This window comes from Eumetopias jubatus, unplaced genomic scaffold, assembly GCF_037043125.1.
Source record: "Eumetopias jubatus isolate StellerSeaLion01/CBP00866 unplaced genomic scaffold, mEumJub1_p1.0 scaffold_6, whole genome shotgun sequence".
NCBI classification, from domain to species: domain Eukaryota; kingdom Metazoa; phylum Chordata; class Mammalia; order Carnivora; family Otariidae; genus Eumetopias; species Eumetopias jubatus.
This window is the reverse complement of record NW_028274812.1, coordinates 44,970,547-44,998,037: the sequence shown is the minus strand read 5'-3', so window position 1 is coordinate 44,998,037 and position 27,491 is coordinate 44,970,547. Positions and strand designations below refer to the sequence as shown.

The 27,491-nt window shown below is 40.9% G+C and overlaps 1 protein-coding gene across 1 annotated transcript in view; it reads left to right on the top strand.

Moving 5' to 3' along the window:
- Positions 1–27,491, top strand: part of DCBLD1 (discoidin, CUB and LCCL domain containing 1) — a 63,901-nt gene that overhangs the window by 10,568 nt on the left and 25,842 nt on the right. The window contains exon 2 of the mRNA XM_028117063.2: positions 13,340–13,552. Coding sequence (XP_027972864.1) covers positions 13,340–13,552 — 213 coding nt within the window. The remainder of the gene's footprint in view (positions 1–13,339; positions 13,553–27,491) is intronic.

The following is a 27,491-nucleotide window of genomic DNA, read 5'->3' as shown; positions in this document are numbered from 1 at the left end:
TATTCTTTTTGATGGCTGAGTAATTTTCCATTACATATATATTTTATGTATGTATATATTATACACACACACTACATCTTCTTTATCCATTCATCTGTCAGTGAACGTCTGGGCTCTTTCGATATTTTGGCTATTGTGGACATTGCTGCTATAAACATTGGGGTGTATGTGCCCCTTCAAATCACTATGTTTGTATCCTTTGGATAAATACCTAGAGTGTAATTGCTGGGTTGTAGAGTAGCTCTATTTGTAACTTTTTGAGGAAGCTCCACACCGTTTTTCCAGAATGGCTGCACCAGTTTGCATTCCCACCAACAGTGTAGGAGAGTTCCCCTTTCTCCGCATCCTCACCAACATCTCTTGTTTCCTGAGTTGTTAATTTCAGCCATTCTGACTGGTATATGGTGGTATACCAGTTTTGGTTTTGATTTGAATTTCCCTGGTGGTAAGTGATGTTGAGCATTTTTTTCATGTGTCTGTTGTCCATTTGTATGTCTTTGGAGAAATGTCTATTCATCTGCCCATTTCTTGACTGGATTATTTGTTCTTTGGGTGTTGAGTTTCATAAGTTCTTTATAGATTTTGGATACTAGCCCTTTTTTTTTTTTTAAAAGATTTTATTTATTTATTTGACAGAGAGAGACACAGCAAGAGAGGGAGCACAAGCAGGGGGAGTGGGAGAGGGAGAAGCAGGCTTCCCGCTGAGCAGGGAGCCCTACGCAGGGCTCGATCCCAGGACCCCGGGATCATGACCTGAGCCTAAGGCAGACGCTTAACGACTGAGCCACCCAGGCACCCCTGGATACTAGCCCTTTATCTGATAAGACACTTGCAAATATCTTCTCCCATTCTGTAGGTTGTCTTTTAGTTTTGTTGATTGTTTCCTTTGCTGTGCAAAAGCTTTTTATCTTGATGACGTCCCAATAGTTCATTTTTGCTTTTGTTTCTCTTGCCAAGGATTTTTCATTTTAAAAAAAAGATTCACTGCAAGATCCCAATTAATAGGGATTCATTAATAAGGGCTATTTAAGTGTCTTGCTACTCAGAGTATACCTTATAGGGATCGGCAGAATAGTCATTACCAAGAACTTTTTTGGACGTGCAGAATTTCTAGGCCCTGCATATTACTGAGATCTCCAGATGACTGGTGTGCCTACAGAAGGTTGAGAAGCAGCATTTTGATCCACTGAAATCTTCATTTACAGAGCACATTCTTGACCCACATCGATGCTAAGCACAGTAAACAAAACTTTGTTGGAGGTGAAATAGTCACCTCTCATTAGACTGCCTCTTAATAGTGTGGTAAAAAGTGCCTGCTTAAATAATTAAAAAGAGAGGATGATGGAATTTCTCATGAGTTTTACAAGACTCCCTGAATTAAACATGACTATTTTCCTCATGTTAATTTTGAGACAAAAAAATTAGGACTATAAAAAAATAAATGTGGGTTTTAGTACTAGTCATGCTGCTCAGCAGTAGCATGAGCTTGGGCATGTCTTAGTGCTGTCTGCCTCAGTTTACTCACTTCCTCATTGGGTGACATTAGCAGACACAGCCTTAAAGCAGATTGAGGTCCATGGTCTCTGGAGTTCAGACAAGTTTCAGATGCCAGCTCAGCCACCTGGGCTGAGTTACCCGGCTTCTCAGAGCCTCATCTCTTCACACATAGAACAGGGGTAATAACAGGAGGATGTGGGATGAAAAAAGGGTGTGGTGGGCCCCGACTGTGCTGTATCAGAAATGGCCCATCTTATGAACTATGGGGTATATTCTTGGATGTTTGAGATACTATTCTTTATATATGTCTATCTGGTTGTATGTGTATAAATGAAATGCTTCAGAATTTTAAAAAGTAAGCTAATATTGTCTGTCAAATATGATCATCATAAGAAAATTAAGTAAGATAACAAAGTCCCTTAGAATACTTTGTATCTGTCACCTTTTACAATAAATGCTTAGTAAATGCTAAGTGTTAGCATTTTCACAATTTTATGATTTTTTCCTATTCCAGTAACATTTAGTTGTTGTATTTTTTTTTTTTAAGATTTTATTTATTCATTTGAGACACAGAGATACAGAGAGAGAGAGAGAGCATGAGCAGGGGGAGAGGCAGAGGGAGAAGGAGAAGCAGGCTCCCCACTGAGCCAGGAGCCAGACGCGGGGCTTGATCCCAGGATCCTGGGATCATGACCTGAGTCGAAGGCAGACGCCTAACCATCTGAACCACACCCCAGTAACATTTGGTTCTTACTGAGCTTTTGAAAAATATATCTGGGAAAGTGAAAAGGTGTGTATGTGTATGTGTGAGAGAGAGAGGGAGAGAGAGAGAGAGAGAGAGAGAGAAACATTGATAGTTTTAACTTCTAAAACTCAGGTTAACTTTATCTATACTTGGTAATATTGGATTTTTTTTTTCATTCCGGAGGGAAGAGTCAATGTCCAGTTACACTTTATCTGAATATTGGCGATATGTATATGTAACATGGAGCCAAAGTTAGGAAGTATAGCACGTTGTAGAGACAGGAAAGATTTCTCCCATTTATCTTCACCTGCAGCAACTGGTGAAGCAGTTGCAGCTTGGACATTACATCAACATCCTGACATTATTAGTAAAGGTCAGTGGCTGCTTTTCTCTGACTTCCTTATCCTGAGCATCTATTCGACAGAGATAAATAGTTGTCTTAGATGTGTTTTGCTGCACAAACAAGTTTTTCCCCCTTTTAATCTGTGAAATTAAGAACCTTCTCTGAAACAATGCATCCGATTTGTTACCAATTTTCCCAAAGCACTTGTAACTTACCAACAGTGGGAAGAGATATTTGAATGTCAGATTCACATAGTATAATTTCAGTATTGTTCTTAGAACTTTCAAGGCCAATATCCACTTCTCTGCATCTGAGCCTTAATCCCAGAAGCCCCATCATGGGATCTCTGTGTGTGTCCCACTTTTGAGAGCCTCGCCCAGGAGTTGGCCGGCCGTGTGCCCCACAGAACGCTATACACAGGAGATGCCCACTGAGGAAGGGGTTCTCTGGGAATATGACCACCTGTGTCTCCTGAGAGAGCACCCGTGAAGCAAGGGCTTCAAGATGTCCTATGGTTGAAGAAAAAGGTGAGATTCTGCAAGCTTATTTATCTTGCAAATCTTTTTTGGAGATGAAGGCTTGACTTCCTTTTAAGTCTCCCAAACACTCAAAAGCGCACAGTACCTACTTTGGGGGATGCTGACCTAGCAGTTAGTGGGCCCTAGATACATACTGGGGGCCGGGGGCATTCTAATTAGAGTTTCTGGCAATTTAGACTTTTCAGCACCTAACACAGCCTCATTCGTCTTTACCATGCCCAGCTGTGGTTGGGCTTTTTAAAGATGAGGAAAACTGATACACACAAAATGGGTAATTTCTTATGATCATAGAGCCAATGAGTGAGGGAATTTGGACAGAGTCAGCAAATCCAAAACAATATTCTTGATACTTTAATATGTATAGTAGTTTTAAGTAAAAATATGGCAGTTAAAATGTTTTGAATTCTTACTAGATGCTAGTCTCTATGCTCAATACTTTCCTAGCATTATCTCACTTAGTACTAATGATAACCCATGGGCACCTGGGTGGCTCGGTTGGTTGGGCGACTGCCTTTGGCTCAGGTCATGATCCTGGAGTCTTGGGATCGAGTTCTGCATCGGGCTCCCTGCTCAGTGGGGAGTCTGCTTCTCCCTCTGACCCTCCCCCCTCTCATGTGCTCTCTCTCTCTCTCTCTCATTCTCGCTCTCTCAAATAAAAAAAAATCTTAAAAAAAAATACTAATGATAACCCTGTGAGTTGAGCACGACCATTGTCTCTATATTACAGATGATGAATTTTAGCTTGGAGAGGTAAAGGGACTCACTTGAGGCCACACGGCCAGTACTGGGCAGGAACCCAGTGTCATAACCGTTGTGCTCTATCACCTCCCAAGTATATAGAAATAATTGATGAAATTAGAAAAGCAATAGGTGTGCAAACCCTCTTCCTCCACCACCATACCTCTGCCAGTGATCTTTAACTTTTCCTTAGGAATCACAGGACTGGAGAGTGACCAAGAAACAAGAACCATGGTTTTACTGATAGCACATTAAAGGGTAGCATTAAATTAGGCTTTAAGATTTTTTTTCCATTAGGTGTAAATGATGCTTCTTATGTGAACATTATAACGTTTGATGTCTTTTTTTTTTTAAAGATTTTTATTTATTTGAGAAGGAGAGAGCACAAGCGGGGAGGAGGGGGAGAGGGAGAGGGAGAAGCAGACTCTCCGCTGAGCAGAGAGCCTGACGTGGCATCAATTCCAGGACCCTGGGATCGTGACCTGAGCTGAACGCAGACGCCTAACCTACTGAGCCACCCAGGTGCCCAATTTGTCTTTGGCACCCTGTTGGAAACAATCTCACATTTGAGAGCAGTCTTGGATAGGACCTCTTGAAATGACTTGTTTCATTTGCATGCATTCAAATGGATTTAAGTGATTCTTTTAGCTCATAGGAAACACTGTGTTAAGAGTTTACATGGAGAGACTTTTGACAGTAAGTACCTTATGTTTCCATTTATTTTGCTGCCAAATATCTTTCATCGGCTCGGCCAAAGTGTCTTCTTCATTGGATTGTTAGTCATATCGTTAGCATCTATTTTATATGTGGTGACAGTAATGTTTAAAGAGATTCTACAACAGTTTTGCAGAACTTGGTCATGTGCTTCGAGTCTATGGCTGTAATTTCTATCAGCATAATAGCTGTTTTCCTTTGGAGAACAGTAAAGATTTTGAATAATTGAAGTTTCATCATCATAACTTATGTCTTACTAGTTTTATTCCCACGTAACCATGTAGACCCTACTGCCCTGGTTCTTCCATTCCTTTTCGGGCAACACACAGTGTAAAAAAGTTAAGCACAGTGGGAGAAAAGCAAAGTTTATGAGAGAGTATGACTGACAGTGAAATTAGTAATACCTTGGGAAATCGGTTCACATTGCCATCAGACAAAGAACTCTGTAATAATTGCAGGCTCCTCTTTGTGGCTGAAAAGACTGTAGTCATCAAGAGCTCACTTGATCTTAGACATGGGGAGAAATTTTCTCACACCCACACATGGATGATCCTATATGTGTTGAGACCTGTTGTAACTTGAATATGAGAAGAGGAAGGATCCAACTGTAATGAAATCATGTTTCTAGAAATGGTTTCACTCTTCTGATATTTCAGAGCACTCTTTCTCAAATTGCGGGTTGTGACCCATCAGTAGGCAGTAAAATCAATTCAGTTGACACAACCAGCACGCTTTCAATTAAAAAAATGAGATGGAATAGGAAATCTCACAGTGTGTTACGTACAGTAGAAAGAATTGTAACATGAGACTTTTTTTTTTTCTGTTTCTGCATGTGTATGCATGTGTGCTTGCTTAGACTGTAACGAAAAACCTATGTTCTAACTATGGGTCGTAATTTAAAAAAGTTTGAAGTCTGTTGTTTTATTGTATGGATTAGTTCATAACTGAAGGAATTTTTGCACTATTTATTTCATGTCATCCAAACAATTTTCCACAAGTGCAATTCAGTTGAAAGTGTTCTTTTGAAGCCTAAATCGTGCTTTGTAGTATTACAGAACTCAGTTCATCCCGGGTATATCTTAATTTCACTTTTCTGTTAGTGGAACATGATTTCTTATCAAACGGGAAGTAGTCTTTTAAGGAAGTTATTGTTTTCCTTTTGGAGTGGGTGGAATTAGAGTAGACTAAATAAACAGTTGATGTGTGTAGACAAGCATCTAGGATTTGTTTTAAGCTTCTTTAGAAAATACCTTGTATATCCATACTTCCGGAACAGCTAACATTAAAAGTGTAGAGACGTCTGCTTTCAGGCATTTGGAGAACAGATATTGAGCCCATACTCTTGTTTTGGAACTGTCACTTTACTCTCAGGAATTCCTTGTTAACATACACCTCTCCTCTTGCCTGTGAGCTTCTTAAAGTGGGAACTACATTATACTAAGGTCCCAGCTGTTTGTTGAGTGAGTTTTTAATGACAAGTTTCTGTGTATTAGTTTAAAGGGACTTCTTCCAGTTTACACTTTAAGGCTAATGCTGAAAGTAGCCTATGTTACAGAGAATATTAGGTAAATTTGGTATTTTTAATTATATTATTTTTCTGATTTATACATAATGTTTTCACATTGCAGAGAATTTAGAAAATAAATGTATAAAGAAAATGAAAATCACTTGTAATCCTACATCATAGTGCTTCAAACATATTCCCTTTATATCTATGTGTACACAATATTCTGTTTTTAAATTAAATAGAATTCTAAAACATGACTTTAACTTTTCCTTAATATCACATTGCTTGGAGATACCATAGTTTAACCAGCCTTTTCTAATTTAGATTGTTGCCAAATGTTCAGAGCTAAAATACTTAAATTTTGTGTAGAGATCACTTGGGGAGCTATAAAATACTGAGTACTTACAGCCTTTTCCAAAATCATACCTTCATTCAGTTTTGTTTTTGTCACTTGATTTGAGAAGGGGTTTGGTCAATCTCACAAACCAGGTCTGGCTCCAAGCAGACCCCAGGATTTAGGCCCATCATGGAGTGACCACCCTTCACATACTCTGCAGAGGAGAGGACCTTTCCGCCTAAGGAGAGAGGAAATGACGCATAGTTCAGTCATCATGTGCTTTGGCACTTTGGCAATTAAATTACAGTTCAAAGGAAGAAAAAGATAAACATTGCGCCGTAGCCACTTTTGAAGAATAGACAAGTTCCTGGTAGCAAAGCTTCCTCTTTCTCCCTTATTTCCACAGCCTCCTCTTTGACGTTAGTAGGTGGCAGTTGAATCTAGTGGTCTCGCCCCACGCCACAGTATCACTGTGGCTCACTGCCCATCAGGGCTCCCAACACCATGTGGACCTTAATCCACCAAATCAAGGTTGTGTTTTTTTTGCCCTAAAGATTGACCTTCATTTCTTTTCGTTTTAGTTTTTTTAAAAAACCTGTATACCCTCCGGGCATCTTGGTGGCTCAGTGGGTTAAGCCTTTGGCTCAGGTCATGATCCCAGGGTCCTGGGATCGAGCCCCTCATCGGGCTCCCTGCTCAGCAGGAAGCCTGCTGCTCCCTCTGCCTGCCACTCCCCCTACTTGTGCCCTCTCTCTCCCTCTCTTGCTCTGTCAAATAAATAAATAAAATCTTTAAAAAAATAAAAATGAGAAAAACTAAAAAATAAAAATGAAAAAACCTGTACACCCTCATCATCGCAGCTACAGCAACCATCAGCTTCTCCCTGTCTCTTTTTTCTTATCCTGCTTCCTCCCTTTTTTTACTCTTCTATCTTAAGGCAAATCCCAGACCTCATGTCATCATGTCATTTCAGCTCAGATATGTGAGCAGGCCTCCCTAAAAGAAGACATTTCCTACATAACCTCAATACCATTATCACACCTAATAAAATGAATAATACTTTCCTGACAGCAATACCCCACTTACCTTCTTTAAATGGTTTTGTAAGGTTGGCTTTTCAAATCAGAATCCAAACAAAATCCACTTGGTTGCTGTTTATTTCATTTTCCTTTAATCTGAAGTAAATACTTTCTTTCATGCCTCTTTATACAATTCCTTGTTGAAGAAACTCAGTCAGTTGCACCTAGAATGTCCCAGCCCGGATGTGGCTAATGGCTTTCTTGTGGTGTCAATAAACTTGTGTGTTTCCTATAACCTGGAAGTTAGACTTAAAGACTTGATGAGATTTGGAGTCAGTTATTGATTCACGTTTTGCTTTTTGGCAACAGTGTTCATAGGTGTTGGTGCATAGAGCACATTTTATCCTCCCTGGAGACACATAGTAACTGATTACCTTACTTTTCCTCATGCTAGGATCCATCAGTAAGTTAGCTGGTAACACAGCTGGTACTTCCATTTTAAAGTTCTTCTCAACCTTCTACCCAGTGGTTTTCCATCTGTTTATGACCATTGCAGGAGTCAGTTACCTCTCATTAGGGAACTGTTCATTTTAATAGGACAATGTCATGAAAGCATCCAAAGGGAGGTCTTAAGGGCAGCAGTTCAGATATTGTTTTTTTTTTTTTAAGATTAAACACAAATATCTGTTACAAAATCAAATAAAGAAGAGAGGCAAAATTGTTTTTAAAATCCTAGAGCCATGGGGCCCCTGGGTGACTCGGTCGTTAAGCGTCTGCCTTCGGCTCAGGTCATGATCCTGGGGTCCTGGGATCAAGTCCCATGTCGGGCTCCCTGCTTGGCGGGAAGCCTGCTTCTCCCTCTCCCATTCCCCCTGCTTGTGTTCCCTCTCTCACTGTGTCTCTCTGTCAAATAAATAAATAAAATCTTTAAAAAAAATTTAAAAAAATCCTAGAGCCATTGGTAAATCCCACCATCAGTAAAGTAGCCTTAAGGAAAGCCGATATACATTGTATTTTCTCATCTGTCAACTGGAGCATGTATAGGGGCCCCTCTCAGACATAATACCCCATGCTCCTCAGACAAATATGAGAAATGTGGGTAATGAATTTGGTATAGAGAGATTTTTAGAATAAACGTGGCCTCCTTTATTGGTTTTCATTCCATGCGTACCTTTTCAGTGCAAATGTGGATAATATTTAAGCACAGTTTAAATAGTTTATACAGAATAACAAATCCAAATAGTAAAGTATAAAATAGAAAATGAAAGCCTCCTCATTTTCATCCTCTGTCAGCCAAACTTAACCAGACTGACACATTTTTTAAATTAAACTTTCTCTGAGATAACTGTCGATTATATACAGTTGCAAGAAATAATAGAGAGAAATGTTGGGTCCCTTTAACTAGGTTATCCTCAATTATAACATCTTGCCAATCACAACCAGGAAATTGACATTGATATGCAAGAAATGGAACAGGAAATGATAGATTTTTAAATAACTTGTCGTCTTCCTTGTCAGTGATTCTTTACTAGAGTTAGGTGATCAGAGTAAGCTACCTGAGTGTTGGGATGAGGTCATGGGAATATTGCTTGCCTACTGTCGATCATTTGAAGCATCTGCCTTATACAATCCATGGTATGGTGGGCATTTTCTTTCCCTCCCAGTTCTCCATTCTCCCCTTTGACATATTTCTAGGCCTTTTTTTTCTCCAACTTTATTGAGATATAATTGACATATGATGTATAGTTTAAGTCTACAATGTGTTGATCTGATACACTTAAATATTGCAAAATTATTACCACCATAATGTTAGCTAACCTCTCCATCACCTCACATAATTACCATTTCTTTTTTGTGGTGAGAACATTTTAAGTTACTCTTAACAGTTTCAAGTATCTATTACAGTATTATTATATCTAGTTTTTTGAATTCATCAAGACTGTGGAAGGACAATAGGGTGAAAATTCTTGATGTAGTTAATACCATGGAATAAATGTATTTATTCTATTAGTGCTTGCCACAGAAAACTGCATAAATAGTCTCCTTCCATGGGCAGGGGTGAAATTACAAACTCCTGATGACAGCTTGCTTTTTAATAAATTAGGACTCAGCAGTTCCTTTCAGGTTTTTTGGCAGAACAAAGACTCCTGGAGTATCATTCTGATAACTAATGGAAAAGAGAACTTTTTCCAAGGAGGCAGAGATCCCCCAGGCAAAGTAATGATGGGAGTGTTGAAGACAGACCTGCTCCCCTTCTGCTGGTATCGCCAGGTGAAATTAGTTTCCTCCTGGGCTTTAGAGTAAAAGTGATTGGAAAGAAGTACAGTTACAGGGTTGAATGAACGTGATACCCTGGGATTTTCCTTTGTCATGACATGTCACTTAAGTAAAATTGAGAATACAATGATCATATGAAAGTTGATTCACATATAATTACCCCTCATTTTATATTTAGCTGCGCTTTCCAGAAAGAGTTCACTTTTTCTTCTCTTATTAAAGCAGAGAATTTCATAGTAATAAGAAGGGAGGTGTTTAAATGTTTGACCAGGTAGTATCTTGGTGGCTTTTTTAGCGAGGGTTATGTGTATATTTATTTGCATGATTGTTTGTATACTAGTTACCCTAGCATTGCCCTGTCAGCATGCTCAAAATCATTGCCTCCCAAGGTGGGGCACGTCATAGAAATGAGCGGCTTGGATGTGGTAGGGAGCTAGGGGCATTTTTCTCCTTTAAAGGGGCAGCCACTGTCTCACTAGCCCAATAAGAATGCCTGCTGGTATCATTGCCATGTCTTTCAGTCTTCAAGAGAAACTGTAAATTGGATTTTTTAACGAAAGCCTTTATAAGCAGGCAAATAATTCAAATTTTAAATCAAAGCCCTGTGCACTATGTCCTTCTGCACCATATGCTTCACTCTAGTATATTTTTCATTTAATTTTCAACAATTTTGTACTCACTGCCAGAGATGTCATGAAGTACAGCGGTCACCTCAATCTTAACCAACCTCGCAACCTTTGCCCCCAAACCTGCTGCTCTCTGAGGTTCTCATTCTATCTGTATTAGCCTTAGTGTTCCAGTCATTTCTGGACTCAGAATCTCAGTGGGTTTTTTGTTTCTTCTCTTCCCCACTAAATCAAAACCCAAGTCTGTTGATTTTTTTTTTTTTAGATTTTATTTAAATTCAAGTTAGTTAACATTAGTTAACTAATTAGCATTAGTTTCAGGGGTACAATTTAGTGATTTATCAGTTGCATCTAACACCCAGTGCTCATTACATCAGGTGTCCTCCTTAATGCCCATCACCCAATTATCCAATTACCCCATCCTCCCAGCCACCTCCCCTCCAGCAACCCTCAGTTTGTTTCCTAGAGTTAAGAATCTCTTATGGTTTATCTCTCTCTCTGATTTTACCTCATTTTATTTTTCTTTCCCTTCCCCTATGTTCATCTGTTTTGTTTCTTAAATTCCGCATATGAATGAAATCATGTGGTATTTGTCTTCCTCTGACTGACTTATTTTGTTCGGCATAATACCCTCTAGTTCCATCCATGTCATTGAAAATGGCAAGATTTCATTCTTTATGATAACTGAGTAATACTCCATTGTATATACATCTTTATCCATTCGTCAGTCAGTAGACATCTGGGCTCTTTCCATACTTTGGCTATTGCGGACATGGCTGCTATAAACATTGGGGTGCATGTACCCCTTTGAATCACTATGTTTGTATCCTTTGGATAAATACCTAGAAGTGCAATTGCTGGGTTGTAGGGTAGTTCTGGGGTTTTTTTGTTTGTTTTTGTTTTAAGATTTACTTATTTATCCGAGAGAGAGAGCGAAGGAGAGAGAGAATGTAAGTTGGGGGATGGGCAGAGGGAGAGAGAGAATCCCAAGCAGGCTCCATGCCCAGTGTGGAGCCCAACTTGGGGCTCAATCCCAGAACCCCAAGATCATGACCTGAGCCAAAATGAAGAGTCAGATGTTTAACTGACTGAGCCACCCAGGCGCCCCAGGGTAGCTCTATTTTTAACTTTTTGAGGAACCTCCGTATGGTTTTCCAGAGTGGCTGCACCAACCAGCTTGCATTCCCACCAACAGTGTAAGGGGGTTCCCCTTTCTCCGCATCCTCACCAACACCTGTTGTTCCTGAGCCGTTGATTTCTTTTTTCTTGTGAATTTCTGTTTTTCTTCCCCTTCCCTTTCTAGCTGTGCCGTTCCTAGCCCTTGTACTGCTCTTCTGAGCTGGATTCTCCCCACATTCTAGGTCCTATAGCATTGGCCAACCAGGTTGATCATCCTTTTTTAAATACTTCTTTCATTATCTACCTTCTCAAAAACTTCTATGGGTCTCTGTAGTCTTCCATATGAATTCCACAGCTTCTCCCTAGATGTGCAGGTGTCACAGTAGTTTTATCTGAGTGTCCATCTACATTTCTGCTGGTATTCTTGGTAAAGTGAACTCTCATCCCCCATCCGTCTGGCCGGAGCTGCTGGTAATCTTGTGGCAGTTTCTGGAATATGGGTGGATTTCCTCTCCTTGGACTGATCTGCAGAGACGGGGTAGCTTCTGGAGTGCTCTGCCCTGCCCCCTGCCAATTTTTTGTTTTGTTTTGTTTGTTTGTTTGTTTACTACTATCATTTGGGCTGCAAGCCTCAGGGTCAGAAAAGAGTGGGATAAAGGAAAGCCCCAGGCCAATCCTCCCTTAGCTCAGGAAGAGGCTAGAGGAGGAAGGAGGCCGCCTTGGGCTTTAGATTCCCACTATGCCCAAATTGGGGCTTCTCTGTGGGAGACTTTGGGATGCAGAGGCCTTGTTTTATTACTCAGGGAATTCCTTCTTCCACCAATTTCTGCTTTCTCTCCCTCCAGTTAAGGGCAGAAATTCTTGCTTTTATGTGAAGCCTTACCAGCCACAGGAATTTTGTGATTTGAATGCAGCATATGCTCGTTTACCTTGCAACCCACCCAGTTGTGCATGCCATTAGATATTTGAGTGAGTGACTCAGTCACTTTAATCTACTGGAGCAATGTGTCGGTCAATTGATGAACTTCCCTATTCGGAAAAGTCTTAAGAAAATTTCTTACTTCAGTGAAGTAGTGATGATTCATGGGAATAGATTCTCTCCTGCCTTCCTCAGCCCTTTAAGCTCCTGATAGGGCACATGACACCCAGTATTAGACGTGAACATGTGACTCTCTCCCATTTTGCTGAGTTCTGTGAAGCCACCGTTGCTGCTTTTTTGTGTCTCCGGCAGTGCCAGGTCTGGCATGTGCCAAGCACTCAGTGCACTAGACCCTCAGCATTCTCTAATGACACATCCTGGGTCTATCAGGAGCCTTCCAGTCAGTGACTGTCATTAACTGCGACATAAATGTCGAACCGCTGGAAACCTCCAGCTATGACAGGCTGTCACTCTCCTCTCAGCCCACATCTCAGACTCCACCAGCCGCACGCTCTCCTGTTTAACAATACAGTGACCCTCTTGGAAGTAAGTACGATTATTTTCTCCACCACAAATTATTGCATGGCATCGGCTTGCTAATAGATGAAACCACAAATGGCAAATCTGTGACTGCCGAGGGCCTACTGTGCAAGTTTTCATGGGTAGATAAATAGATGATTAGAAAAAGTGATATGATTAGGCTTTCCATTGTAATATATGAAACACTTTGGTCCAAAATATTCAGAAGATTGAACTGGGAACCCAGATGAAATAACCTGAAATAATATAAAATTTAATCTTCTTCTTCTTCTCCCTCTTCCTCCTCCTCCTCCTTCTTCTTCTTAGCTTTTCCCTCTACAAAGAAGGAATTAACATACACGACTTGGAGATTGTACTAGACTCTCTCAATCCTCAGTAAGAATTAATGTCACTTCTTTCATTCTCTTTTTCTTTACCAGGTGATGGCTGTGGGCACATAGTGACCTATCAGGACAGTGGCACAATAACATCTAAGAATTATCCAGGGACTTACCCCAATCACACGGTTTGTGAAAAGACCATCAGAGTACCAAAAGGGAAGAAGCTGATTCTGAGGTTAGGCGATCTGGATATTGAATCCCAGACCTGTGCTTCTGACTACCTTCTCTTCACCAGCAATTCCGATCAGTATGGTAAGAAAAGAGGTCTAGGTTTCTGTGAGCATGACGTAATTTGAAGCTTGGGAGGGAGGGCAAGTGGTGTGTTGGTGAGTATTATAGCCTGGGAAGATGAGAAGAGAAGCTTGCTTTTTGTAAACTCCTAGGGTAGCTCACGTGGACACACTTGCTTCCTAAGCTGCAACAAAGACATCTAAGGAGATTTAGCACTAACCTTGTGTGTGTCCCAGGGGCTTTGTTTGAGTATGTATCTTGCTGGGAAGAGAATTGGAGATGTATGGCACTTGGCTAAAACATCTACAAGTCATTCATTCATGTGACAGATATTTATTGAACAGCGATCATGTATTCAAGAACTCTGTGGGATACAGCGTGAAAAAACAAAGTTCCTCCTTCATGGAGCTTGCTTTGGTGGGGAGGGCAGATGGAAAATCAAATGCATCTATCATATGAAGGGTAGTGAGAAAGAAGAATGAGAATAACAAAAACAAGGCATCCTAAGGTTGTATAGAGCCTGTTTTTGAGTCGGTTTCTACTACTTCAAATGGAATGGTCAGGAAGACTTCTCCAATACGGGGACATTTGAGCAGAGACCCGAACGACTCGAGGGAATGGACTGTGCACATGTGTCTGAGGTCAGAGTTTTCTGGGTAAGGGAACAGCAGATGCAGAGGACAATTTCCAAAATAATCTTTTGAAATCAAGCTTTTTTTGTGCTTCGGGGTGTGCAGTTAGCACACTGGAGTCTGAAATCACCAGAACAGTGACCCTGTGATCCCAAGTCCAAGGAAACAGCTTAGGTTTAGACAATTCAGAAATAAAGATGAAATCTTATATACAGGTTCTTTTGAGGTTAGAGGTTTATGGAAGTTCTCTTTGCATATGGCTCCCAAAACGATACAGGTTTTGTCTGCCTACTAGCTCTGCAGGCAATTTCTCAAACACACACAACTTTCAATGTTGTCTTTACCTTTGCATGCAGACGTGTTTCCTCTTTCCTGCTGCCTCCTCCCAGCGTGGAGGCCCCGACTAGCCTGGAGACCGTTCAGAGGTCTATGCTTATCTAGCCCCCATGGAAAAAAAAATCTAGGATTTTTTTTATCCCTGGGAATATTATGTCTATTTTAATGATTGCTGAATTACTCTGACAGAATAAAGATAGTTGATTTTGTATAATTGGTTGCAACTTTTTACTGCAGTTTGATTCAGATGGGAAAAATGAGGGGCACCTGGGTGGCTCAGTTGGTTAAGCATCTCACTCCGGCTCAGGTCATGATCTCAGGGGTCCTGGGATCAGCCCCAAGTGTGCCTCTGTGCTCGGCGGGAGCCTGCTTCTCCCTCTCCCTCTGCGCCTCCTCCCACTCATGCTTTCTCTTTTTCAAATAAATAAATAAAATCTTTATAAAAAAACAAACAAATGGGAAAAATGAGTATTTGAGGGATGCTGAAAGCCCCTGGGAATGCTTACTGGTGATGACGTGTGTATTAATTTGTGGAAGCACTCTTCAGGGAATCCCTCATCAGCCAGGAAATGTCACTCACATTCAGAGGGGAGGATTGAGTTCAGAGCCCTCCTGTAAGATGTGAGGCAAACGCTGTTGGGCCAGCCACGGCTTTCCCACACTGGTGTCTCCTGGGGACTGTCTACTTTCCTGGAACAGGAGCAGTTACTTCCGTCTGCTGACAGAGCAGCAGAAAGTAGCCCTCTCTGTTGCTTGCCACCTCTCTCAAATCAGAGGTGAGGTGAGAAGAACTAGAAAGGGGAGCAGATCAGCGCAAAGCAGGATTGGAGAATGGATGTTGCTTTCCCACACCGTGAGTTTACTTCATCAGCTCCGATGTATATTCATGAATATCCAGGAAAAGAGGAAACACATAGGGTTAACGACATATTAGGAGCTAGGTTCTGAGGGGATTGTGGTCGGCTTCAGGGCACCGATCTCCACCATTTCTAGATTTGTCGGATTTTCAAGGCCTAGACCCATCACTAGCAAATGAGTAATGAACTGCAATTCACCTGTAGCAGTAAAGCCAAGTAAATTATTTTTCTCTTTATATTTTTTCTATATACCAGCTAGGTTTATCTTTTAAAAACAGAATTTGTGCTCATTGTAGAAATAAACATATTCAGGGTCTGTTGTAATGCCAGGCACATGCTTGACCCTTACATAGATTTTCTGGAATCCTTATATCCACCTTGGAGGTAAATGTTATTAACTCCTTTCTACAAATAGGGAAACTAAAGCACAGTGAGCTGGGGTTTTGTTTTGTTTTGTTTTGTTTTTGAGTAACATGCCAAAGGTCACACAGCTAGTTGAGGGATGAAAGGAGGATTTGTGTCCATGTCTTTTGTGGTTCAGATACCTCTGATTCCAGATGTCTGCTCCTCTGTCCCAGTCCCACAACTCAAAGAAAACCACAACACATTCTTAGCCCAATATTATATCATACAGCAATTTTGTCTAAAATGCAGGTAGAGCTAATATTTTTGGCTAGGCATGTTCTTAAGATAAAATATTTAATGATGCTCAGAATGTTTCTTTTGTGGCTACCTTAAAGATTTCCTGATCAGTCATGCTAAGACAAACCCAGCAGACAGGGGTAAGGGAAATTAGCAATAAAGGAAATATCTGGAAAGAAAATTAGGATATTTTAGTCCTGTAAGAATATTTTTAAAAAATTAAACGCTTAGGGCGAGATATAGAAAGTGTATACATGCATATGCTGTGTGTTGCATATATATGTGTCTTTTGTAGTTTTGAAGAGCATTCTGAGAGGAGCCACTATTCATATGCATGTGCTTATAATATTTAATCCAGTGATTTGAATGTAGTAGATCTACTCAGTGAATAAATGATTTTTTAATAAAGTGAATCAACAAGTTCAATGACATGGAACCAGTTAACTAAAACATGTTACAATTACTTGGCATATTAAACACATATTTGTTTAAAAGACTTAATATGGGAAGCTGCTTATGATATAGTGTTAGGTAAAATATGAATATATGCTAATGTTATAACAGTAAGAAAAAAACCTTCCAATAAAATAAGACAACATAACTTTAGCAGAATCTTAAAGTGAGACTTTAGAAGTTTTAACTACTGATATTGTTATATCTTCTCTCTACTTTCTAATTTTTCTTTCACAAACATAAGTTAATATGTTAATACAGGGACGCCTGGGTGGCTCAGTCAGTTAAGCGTCTGCCTTCCCCTGGGGTCATGATCCCAAGGTCCTGGGATGGAGCCCCATGTCCAGCTCCCTGCTCAGCAGGGAGTCTGCTTCTCCCTCTGCCCCTACCCCTCGCTTGTGCTCGCTCTCTCTCTCCCCCCTTCTCTCACAAAAATAAAGAAATAAAAAAAAAAAAATCTAAAAAAAAAAGTGTTAATACAGAACAAATCGATTTCCTTGGACCCAAAACACGAACTAGACCAATATTTTAACATAGTTAAAATAGTCCCGTGGTCAGTTTGAACCTCCCTAAGGAGCACAGGCATCCGCAAAGGAGGAGGAAGGAGTGCTTTGTCATCCTGCGCCCCAGCTCAGGGTGGGCGTTCCTGTGGGGCTGCTGCCCAGTTCCCCAGGAGAGTGGGAGGCCACTCGGCGTTCCTCCAGAGGGAGAGCCCTAGTGTCAGTGCAGGGTCCCAGGGAGCCACGGCACTTGGCTGGCCTGGCGGGGGTAGGGGACGTATGTTGTGGAATACCTCTTTGAAATGACCATATATGATGGCTCTGACGATTACAAGTGTGGCCGAAATAGCCGAATCGTTTTAGTTTATCCAGTTCGATTTTTTTCATTAACCAATTAATTATTAAAACCCGTGCCAAAAGATTTTAAGACTCAACACTATCAGAATTTTGAAAAAGGAGTTAATATTTTGAAAAAGAATAATGTTTTCTGGCATTAGTGTTTGCAAGCTCTGCCAAGAATGGAAGTACTTGGAATGTGATTGCATTAACAATTGTGAATATGCTGGAGCTGTACACTTTTTAATCATTGTGCAGTTCACGTGTAATGGTTCACCCCCCTGTTCTAAATGTTTGGTTCGTATACTTTTGGGCGCTGTTACAGTCCACACTCATGAGAGTAAAATGCACTGTAAACAAATGTAAGCCACACCAGTTTTCCCAGTAATCAGAGAAAATATACACTTGATCTCATTGCTTTTAAAAGGCCTGATACAGACAAGATGGGATTATTATTCTTCTGTTTGTCAGGTATTATAATTACAGTTGATATTTCAGATTCAACATCAGTTAGAAGGATTACATATATATTTCTTACTGAGTGAAGACTCTTCCTTTCAAAATACCCTTGAAACAGCCAGGTAGCAGCAAAGTTGACAAAGTAAAGAATATCAACCTTACTTTGGAAAATGTGTTGTTGTTTTTTTTTTTTTAAGAACAAAATAAGTTTTGGGGCGTCTGGGTGGCTCAGGCGGTTAAGCGTCTGCCTTCCACTTGGGTCATGATCCCAGGGTCCTGGGATCGAGTACCACATCAGGCTCCCTGCTCAGCGGGGAGTCTGCTTCTCTCTCTCTCCCTCTGCCCCTCCACCCCGCTCATGCTCTCACTGTCTCTCAAATAAATAAATAAAATCTTAAAAAAAAAAGAACAAAATAAGTTTTAAAGATGTTCGTAAACACAAATTTTACTTTTAAACTTACAAAACATTTTGGGCGCCTGGGTGGCTCAGTCGTTAAGCGTCTGCCTTCGGCTCAGGTCATGATCTCAGGGTCCTGGGATCGAGTCCCACATCGGGCTCCTTGCTCCGCAGGAAGCCTGCTTCTCCCTCTCCCACTCCCCCTGCTTGTGTTCCTGCTCTCGCTGTCTCTCTCTCTGTCAAATAAATAAATAAAATCTTTAAAAAAAAAAAAAATAAACTTACAAAACATTTTGGATCTAAACACATATACCGACTTTCAAGATCATGTGTGCTAATATCCTGGCTAAAAAAAAAAGTCTTTAAGAAGTATCATAGTTTGCTTAGTAGAGGTTGTTTTTACTGTAACTGAGGGAGTTCTGGGTTTTTGTTTGTTTAGGAGACCGAAGAAGCTGATACTACCTTCCAAAGAAACATTAATGTCCCTTTTATCTTCTAGGATTCCAGCTAGGGTCACAAGCATTTCGTTGTCATGACTCCTCACTCTGCTTTAGTCTGGGAGAGTTCCTGGTCTTAACTTTGTCTCTAACATAGTTTTGAAGAGTTCCAACCATTTATTTGTAGAATGTCTGTTGCTTTGGTTCGATGTTCCCTCGTGATTGAATTCAGATTATGCATGTTTTTGGAAAATAGAACATTATCCCTTTTTAAAAAGTGATCTTTGAAAGGCTTGTTTGCAAAAATGTCCAGCATTAGAAATTGTGAGGTCCTTTGTCCCCTGAGGAATGTGAACTAAGTCTGCATTGTTTTCTTTGCTTCTCTTTTCATGGCTTTCCTCAGGTGGACTCTTTTTAGCATTCAAAACTACATTCATTTAAGTCACTTCAAGTGTCTTCCCCAAACAGTTCTGCCTTGTTCAAAGAGGTCAGTGTAATGTGAGACTGAAAAAATGTAAATTTAAGGTGGCACCTTCTTTACAAAGGAAGTTCACCTTAATATTTGGATGCATGAGGCCATAGGGACTTGACTGAGGTAGCCAATGCTATCCTAGGATTGAACAGGTTCACTTTTAAGCCTGAATTTGAAGATTAAAACAAAGAATCTATGTAAGTAATGTATCGTAAGATTGAAAATTGTTGTATACTACAGTTCAGATTGGTGCTGATTCTTGATTTCTGGCCTTTTATAGTCATGATATAAAGTAATACAGGCTAATTATATAAAACATTAAAATACCTTGAACTTTGGGGAAAAGTTGATGCTAATTCAGACACTGTGTCATGCCAAAATACCTACATTTAAAATATAAAATATCTAACTTTTGTTTATGACACTGAAGAGGGAGGGCTGTGAATTCATACTGAAGGTCATTATTCTCAATTTTAAAACTCTTTATGACTCATCCTATGGTTAAGTTTCATTTCCAGTCATGCTGACCAGAAAGGGCCTGCTCTCAGACACTCCAGAGGAGTTGTCATTTCTGTTTTCCTGATATTTCAAGAAGATTGACTGGGTCCCAGTTGCCTTTGAAAGTTGGACTTCCTTTGATGTGTGGAAGTCAGGGTTGTTCCTGGACCCCCTGAAGGATTTGCTGGAAAAATCTGGGTGGGAACCAGACACTGGCTTCTCAGACTCCCCCCCCCCCCCCCACCCCGGGTCACTGTGGATCAATGAAAACAGGCTGGCCTTCAGCATGCATTGAAATTAACACTATCATTTATGCCGAGATTTTTCACTTGTGCTTAAGAGTGCAGCAGAGTCTGGAATTAGACTTTCTACCTTCAAATTCCTGCTGTACTGCTTGTTTGTTAATTGCTTAACCTTGAGCAAATTGGGTCATGTTTCCATACCTCCATTCCTCCATCTTTAAAATGGGCAAAATAGGGCACTGGCTCAGTGAGTTAAGCGTCTGCCTTCGGCTCAGGTCATGATCCCAGGGTCATGAGATCAAGCCCTACATCGGGCTCCCTGCTCAGCGGGGAGTCGCTTGTCCCTCTCCCCCCTGCTCATGCTCTCTCTCTCTCTCTCTCTCTCTGTCAAATAAATAAATAATCTTTAAAAAATTAAAATGGGCAAAATACTACTATCTACCATATTTGGGTGATGGAAGCACATATGTATAACTTAAAAGAATGATGCCTGGCACAAAATAAGCACTCAGCTAATGTTAGCCATCATCACCCTCACTCCTCTCCCCCTCCCTTTCCTCCCCCCTCCTCAGTGGCCTCGCACACAGTTTATTCTTTGTCTAAGAGGTCTAAGAGCAGAGAACACCTTGGCACCCTCTCAGTACCCGGAGCACTTCCCTTCCATCAAGCAGAGGCTGAGCTGTGGCAGCCCACCCTGCCCTACTGGTGAGTTTGTCCAAATCATTCCAAGCATGTGGCAGGGGTTCCCTGGGCCAGAAATAGCTCCCTGTACAGATTTTCTCCAGCCAGCCTCATGAGATGAGCAGAAAACACATAGTCTCCAAGCCCATAGGTCATTTTGTTCGGTTTGGCTTTTTTATTTCACTGCCAGCCCATGTCTTTGTATCTGTTGCTTATGGAAAGAGCTTCCTGATGTTTCCCTCTCTCCTTTCACCAGTCTCCGTTCATGCCAGGCTGGCCAAGGTTATCTTGTTGAATATAATTATAATTTCTTTCTTTCCTTATTTAAAATTATTAATTGTACCCTCCTATCTATAGAAACTTGTCAGCGTGGCGTTCAAGGCTCACTCACTCTTCTCCCCATCCCCATTTCCAGCCTCATCTCTGAGTCTCCCCATGTCTGTGCCTTTTCCTGAACACATCGTACATAGAGCTTCATGCAATGGTATTTTTATTGATGGTATTCCTCCCCTGCATTTCTTGCCCCTTCTAACACAGACACAGACACACACAGACACACACAGACACACACACACACACACCCCAAATCCATTGCTACTTACCCCAGAGCCCCAGATCCCCTTCTTTGATGTCCAGCAGCTCTGGTTATTCCCTTTCTGGGGCTTATGTTGATTTTCTAAGCCTTTACTACTGGAGCACCAATCTTAGTTTGAGATCATTATGTTAGCTTCTCTACCAGATAGAGGGTTCCCTGAGCAAGGAATTGCATTTCATTCATTTTTCAGTATCCCTGGATGCTTAGCATAATATCTTGCAGATATTTATTGCAGATTATTGAATATTTAATGAATCTGATTGCATGTAGCTTGATTTTGGCAAACATATATTTAAAAATCTGTATTTTGGGGGCATGTGGGTGGCTCAGTTAGGCGTCTGACTCTTGATTTCGCTCAGGTCATGATCTCAGGGTCATGAGATGAAGCCTCATGTGGGGCTCCGCACTGGGCGTGGAGCCTGCATAAGATTCTCTCTCCCCCCCCCCTCTGGCCACCCCACCCCCACGTTCGCACATGTGCTCTCTCTCTCTCAAAAAAAAAAATCTGGATTTTCACAAAAGATAAAGTATCTTTATTCACACTGTGGGAAGATTCATAAGAGTCCTCGATCTATAAATATCTCCTCTGCATCTAAAAAAAGACTTGTTTTACATAAAGTTTTAGGACTATACTTATTCTATAGAAAAGACCATGAAGTACTGTAGAAAGCTCTTACACTTGAGCATTCAACTCTATGCTGTACACGGGGCTTAGTTCCTTAGACTAACTAACCCATTTAACTGTCCTGATAGCCCTGCGGTCAGGGCCTGTTGTTAACATCCATACCTAGGAACACTGAAGCTCAAAGAGGTCAAGTAACTTGCTTATCACTTTCCTAGATCTGGGATGTGAGTGTGGGCATTTGATTCCAGAGACTCCACTCTTAAACCCTGTAACGTCCCAGAAACCATCTGACCCAGTGGCTTGTGTATAAGAAAACCTGAGTTGTAGTTTTGTCTGTAATTTGCTGGAAGAGACTTCTCCAGGCCTCCCCACTGGGGCATCCTGTGAATAAGATGGAGTTCTGAGAAATCACTCACATGAAGAGTGCAAGTAAAAATTTAAGGTCTCAAAGAAATGCTTCTTAGTCAAAATGCTTCAGGAGGCATTGTGGTCAGAGATAGAAACCAGCTTGCCACGGGAACCTAATGGTAAATGGGTTGAATTGGTTGTGGTCTGCTACATGATTTGAGATATAGAAAAACCAGGAAGTTCAAGAATTGTTCTCTTCCATTTCCTCTACTTCCACCCCCACTCCCAGTATTTTTTTTAACCATTGTCAGTGATGTAGAAGTACAGCGACGTGAAGCCAGCCGTTAATATTTATATTACACTAGGAACAAGAGAAATGGGAAAAGTAGGAAATGATACTAAACGTTTTGATTGCAACAAGATTTCTGTGATAATTTTTAGAAAGATACGTATCTGGCATACTGCATTAACATCTAATCATTATGCCTTGTCTGTCGATTTTTTTAAAAAATCCTAAATAGGGAAAAAACATGAGATTGGTAGCATCTTATCTTATAAGTGGTATCTCCCAGACATATTATGAAGAATGCAAAATTCTCACAACTTTATTTATTTATTTATTTATTTATAAAGATTTTATTTATTTATTTGACAGAGAGAGACAGTGAGAGCAGGAACACAAGCAGGGGGAGTGGGAGAGGGAGAAGCAGGCTTCCCACTGAGCCGGGAGCCTGACGTGGGACTCGATTGCAGGACCCTGGGATCATGACCTGAGCCGAAGGCAGACGCTTAACGACTGAGCCACCCAGGCGCCCCAGTTCCCACAACTTTAAAAAATAATAATAAAAAACAGCCTTTAAAGAAATTCCTAGCTCGTGCAAAGTTGTTTTGGGCCTCAGAAGTACGTCCATTCTCCTCCAATTGGGTCTACTTGGGTGGACACCCTTGAGAAGGACTGCTTTTTGTTTGTCTGTTTTTGTTTTATTTTGTTTTGTCTTTTATGCCATGATAGAAGTCAGAAAGCATTTTAAACTTACATCGGCCAGACCCTTCCACACAAGGTATCCCATTGACATAACCATAAGCCTCAAGGAGAAAAAGCTATGGGCCGCCTCCTTCTCCTCCTTTCTCCCAGACCCTTCCCTGGAGACACTGTGATTTAGTTTCAGTAACTGCCGTCTTTGGTTGGGAGAGAAGTAATGGCCTAGGTGGGTTGTGAGCTCTAGTGTTAAGACGTTTCTTGACCTGAGTCCCAGAGCCCCAAGGAAAACCACACCTTTGTCTTGGAATTTGCCTGGTTCATTTATCATCTGTCACTGATCTTTGTCTGGGAACCAGAGGCCAAAACTCTCCAGGGATACCACTTACATTCTTACGTGACTATGGTTTTAATAGCATCGTCCAGGAATATCCTTTTTTTATGCTAATCCCCCTCCTTTTCAAAGAAAATGGCCCTGGAAATTCTGTATGACCCTATGGCAATTGGCAAGCAAGGACAAACCGTGCCGTTTGACTGCACTGAAAAAACAAATGGAAAACGGACGCAAGTGTAAAGGCGTTTGCAGCTTCAGCATTTCGAGAGATTGCTTTATCAGCACGCTCCGAGCACAAATCTGGGCCATGCCAGCAACCACTTTCCAGGCAGCCGGGTGTGTGCCATGTGGCTAGGACCCTTAGGGTCACTTAGGCGCATCAGCAGGTTCTTATCCCTCATGAGAAATTACATGTGTGCTGCAGAGGGTGTTCATAAGGTTAATGAAAGTTGTTAGGAGGTTGTCTTGTTTTTAATTTGATTTATGACAGATCTCTCAAGAGTCGGGTCTCTGTTTTTCACCACTGAGAGTTTGTGTCGGGTTGGGGAGGGGTCTCTGGGTTTGTGTTGGTTTTTGCTTTTGAATGGCATGCACCCCATTTTTTAAACACATCCCTCTCACAGACAAAACAATAACTTAGTTTCATCCGTTTGAAGATGAAAAGCACATAGCCGCCTGACATGGCTTAGAGCAGTTATTAACCAAACGATTATTGCCTTGTAATGTGGCATCTCCGACGGTCCACAGAGAATGTCCGAGTGGCATAAATCGCAGTATGGAATGGACTGTCAGATTGCCAGAAGAGCAAGAGGATTCCGGGTTTGGCTCAGGGCAGACCGTTTATTCTTCCTTGGAGGACAGTTTTCTTTTATTCACACATGGAAAGATAAAAGGTTTCCCTCACAGCTGCTCATGGAACAGTAGCTCCAAACAAGGGATGTCTTGAGAGGAACTGGCCTAGTGAGCCCAGTGAAGGCAGCTCCTACGGTTCCTGGACTTTTCTTCCTTTGTCCAGGGAATCAGTGCATTGTCTGCTAGGTCTTGGTCTCACGTGTGGTGCCAAATGCCACAGCGCTATTCCATTTGGTATCGCCGATAGTGCTTCCCACAGTCCAGGGCTACCAATTTCATTTCACAAAAGGTAGAGGTATTTAATTTTCCTGATTTGTCTGCCTGCTTGATGAACTGCCTTTCCGCGGTGCCCCAGCCTGATGGGAACCAGGGACAGCAGAGTAAGATGGAACCCGCCTCCTGACAAGGGTCGAGGGGAGTTAGCAAGTCCCAGTGCTGCAGAACACACAGCACGGCCAGTTGTGAAGCAAATACCCATCCAGACCTGGGAGTCCTATGTTTAAGTCTGCTCCAGTTCGTAAGACCCTGTCCAGAAAGACTGGGGTCTGGGACAGACACCACAACCGTGATCAAGATTAGAAGTCGCCAAGCTCTCAATTGGGTTTCCTTTGGAATTGTCTTTGGGGATGTGTAAACATAAGTGTAACCCCATTTTTAAAAGCCTCGATGGAGAATACTAACAGAGAAATACGTTGTGTGGCCAGGCGTGGGTGGAGGAAGGCTTTGTCATAAGAAAAGCTATAATCCTCAATAGAGTTTGGCTGAAAACTGAAAACGTTGCTTGGGACAGACTGGTCGGTCCCTTCAGTACCTTCCCATTCATTATTTTTCCCTCTCACTGCCAGGCACGTTTTTCCATTTTCATCTCTTCTCCCTTTTAACTCAAGGAATGCAGTTATGAACTTCCATTCCATGAGAAGGAATCTATCTGTCAGGCCTTCAGACAGGAAATAATTGGATGTTTTGCCACAGGCGGTACGACAGACAGCATTGGACTTCAAGCCTCCCCACTGGCCTCACGCTGTCTCCTGCTATTCTGATGGTTGTGTCGTGGTGAACCTAACAGAGGAGCTGCTAATGCTGCGTTGAGACGGAGAGGGTATAGCCTACCCCATCCGGGGCTTAGTTAAATTTTTACAGTACTTCAGGAAGAATGGGAGAGAGATTGGTGCCTGGGGGGTAAAGGTGATTAAAAGAGTGTGTGTGTTTACATCTTATCTTTGAACTTCTTCCAGGAATATTTACATTCCTAACATGACTTTGGGAGGAGACAACCAAATTAGAGTTTTACTGTATTTATGTGTTTTTTGGGGGGTAGGAAATTATATGTATTGTGTGACAACTTAGCGAGATGACATACACTCTTATCTCTTTGTGTAAGATACATGCAGTGTTGCAACCTTTCCTTTCAACTGTTCCATAAAAATCTAAAAAAGAAAAAACATTCCAATTATTCAGCCATGAGAAAGAAGGACATCCTGCCATTTACAACAACAGGAATGGACCTTGAGGGCATTATGCTAAGTGAGATAAGTCAGACAGACAAAGATAAGTACTGTATGATATCACTTATATGTGGAATCTAAAACAGCCAAGCTCATAAAAACAGAGAATAAAAGGGCGTGGTTACCAGGGGACGGGGTGGGGTGCCGTGGATAGGTCAATGTTATTTAAGGGTACAAGCTTGCAATGAGTAGTAAATATGCACTAATCTAATTCACAGTATAGTGAATACGGACAACAATATTGAAGTTGACCCTTGAGCAATGCAGGTTTGAATTATGCAGGTTACTTACACATGAATTGTTTTTACAATACAGTACCGTAAATGTGTTTTCTCTACCCTATGATTTTCTTAATACTTTTTTCTCTAGCTTACTGTATTACAAGAATACAGTATATAATACATGTAATGTACAAAATATGTGTTAATTGACTGCTTCTGTTACCGGTAAGGCTTCTGGTCAACAGTAGGCTATTAGTTGTTAAGTTTTTGGAGAGTCAAGAGGGGCGCCTGGGTGGCTCAGTTGATTGAGCGTTTGACTCTTTTGATTTCAGCTCAGGTCATGATCTTGAGGTCCTGGGAATCCACCCCCCACCCGCAATCAGGCTCCATCCTCAGTGGGGTGGGGAGTCGGCTTGAGATTCTCTCTCCCTCTCCCTCTCCCCCTCCCCCTCCCCCCACCCCCCTGCATGGGCCTGTGCTCTCTCTGAAATAAATAAATAAAATCTTAAAAAAAAAAAAAAAGGTTTTGGAGAGTCAGAAGTTATCTGGATTTTCAGCTACACGGGGGTTGGCACCCCTAGCCACCACATTGTTCAAGGGTCAACTGTATAATCACCAAACTCACTAAGAGACTAGAACCTAATTATTCCTACCATGAAAAGAAATAATTATGTAACCTGATGGAGGTGCTAGTTACAATGACAATCATATTAAAGTATATCAATGTATCAAATGAATATATAGTACACATTAAATTTACAGTGTTATATCTAAAAAAAATCCAAACAGATTCTCACTGATCAAAAATTTAGACTTGCTTACCTTACTGTTTTTATTAGGACTCACTGGAATGCTATAGAAACTGGAGGAGAGATTAGTATCATTATCACCATTTGGAGAGGAGTATAATACATTATCATTTCCTCTTGGAAAAGATAAATGTGGTTAGACAAATATTCTGATTTACCAATAGCAACAAGTTACTAGTTATTTCATTTTTGTTCTTAGATTTGCAAAGCAAGTGTCTTCACTTATCTGTGCAGAGAACAAAGGAATTGCAAACATACGTAAAACAAACTAAGTTGCAAAAGTCAAGTCTAGTAACCTTACTCACTTTAATTTTGAAAAAATGCTTATCATTCTACTTTACTGTACAAAAATGGGTTTAGTATAAACTGCTTCTCTACCATGCTGTGACCACTGTCAAAGTTCACAAATATCCATATATTTATTACACTAATGATTTTCTTTCCTTTCTTATTTTTCCACATTTCTCTTCCTGACTTCTTCATGATATTTTAAAATGCCAGGATTAAATCTTTCATGCATCTTTATAATCAGGTTTGGCTTTTCAAAACTGTTGCAAATAGAAGAACATTTAACTTCATTTCAGTTCTAACAATATTTGGAAGGCCACCACATACCAAGTATTGTATGAGCTGCTGGGGATAAAGTGATGGATAGAAAAGTTTCTAACCCCATGGAACATAGTCTAAAAGGAAAACAGACATTATTTATTTGTTTCTTTTAATGTATGTATTTATTTATTTATTTAACTA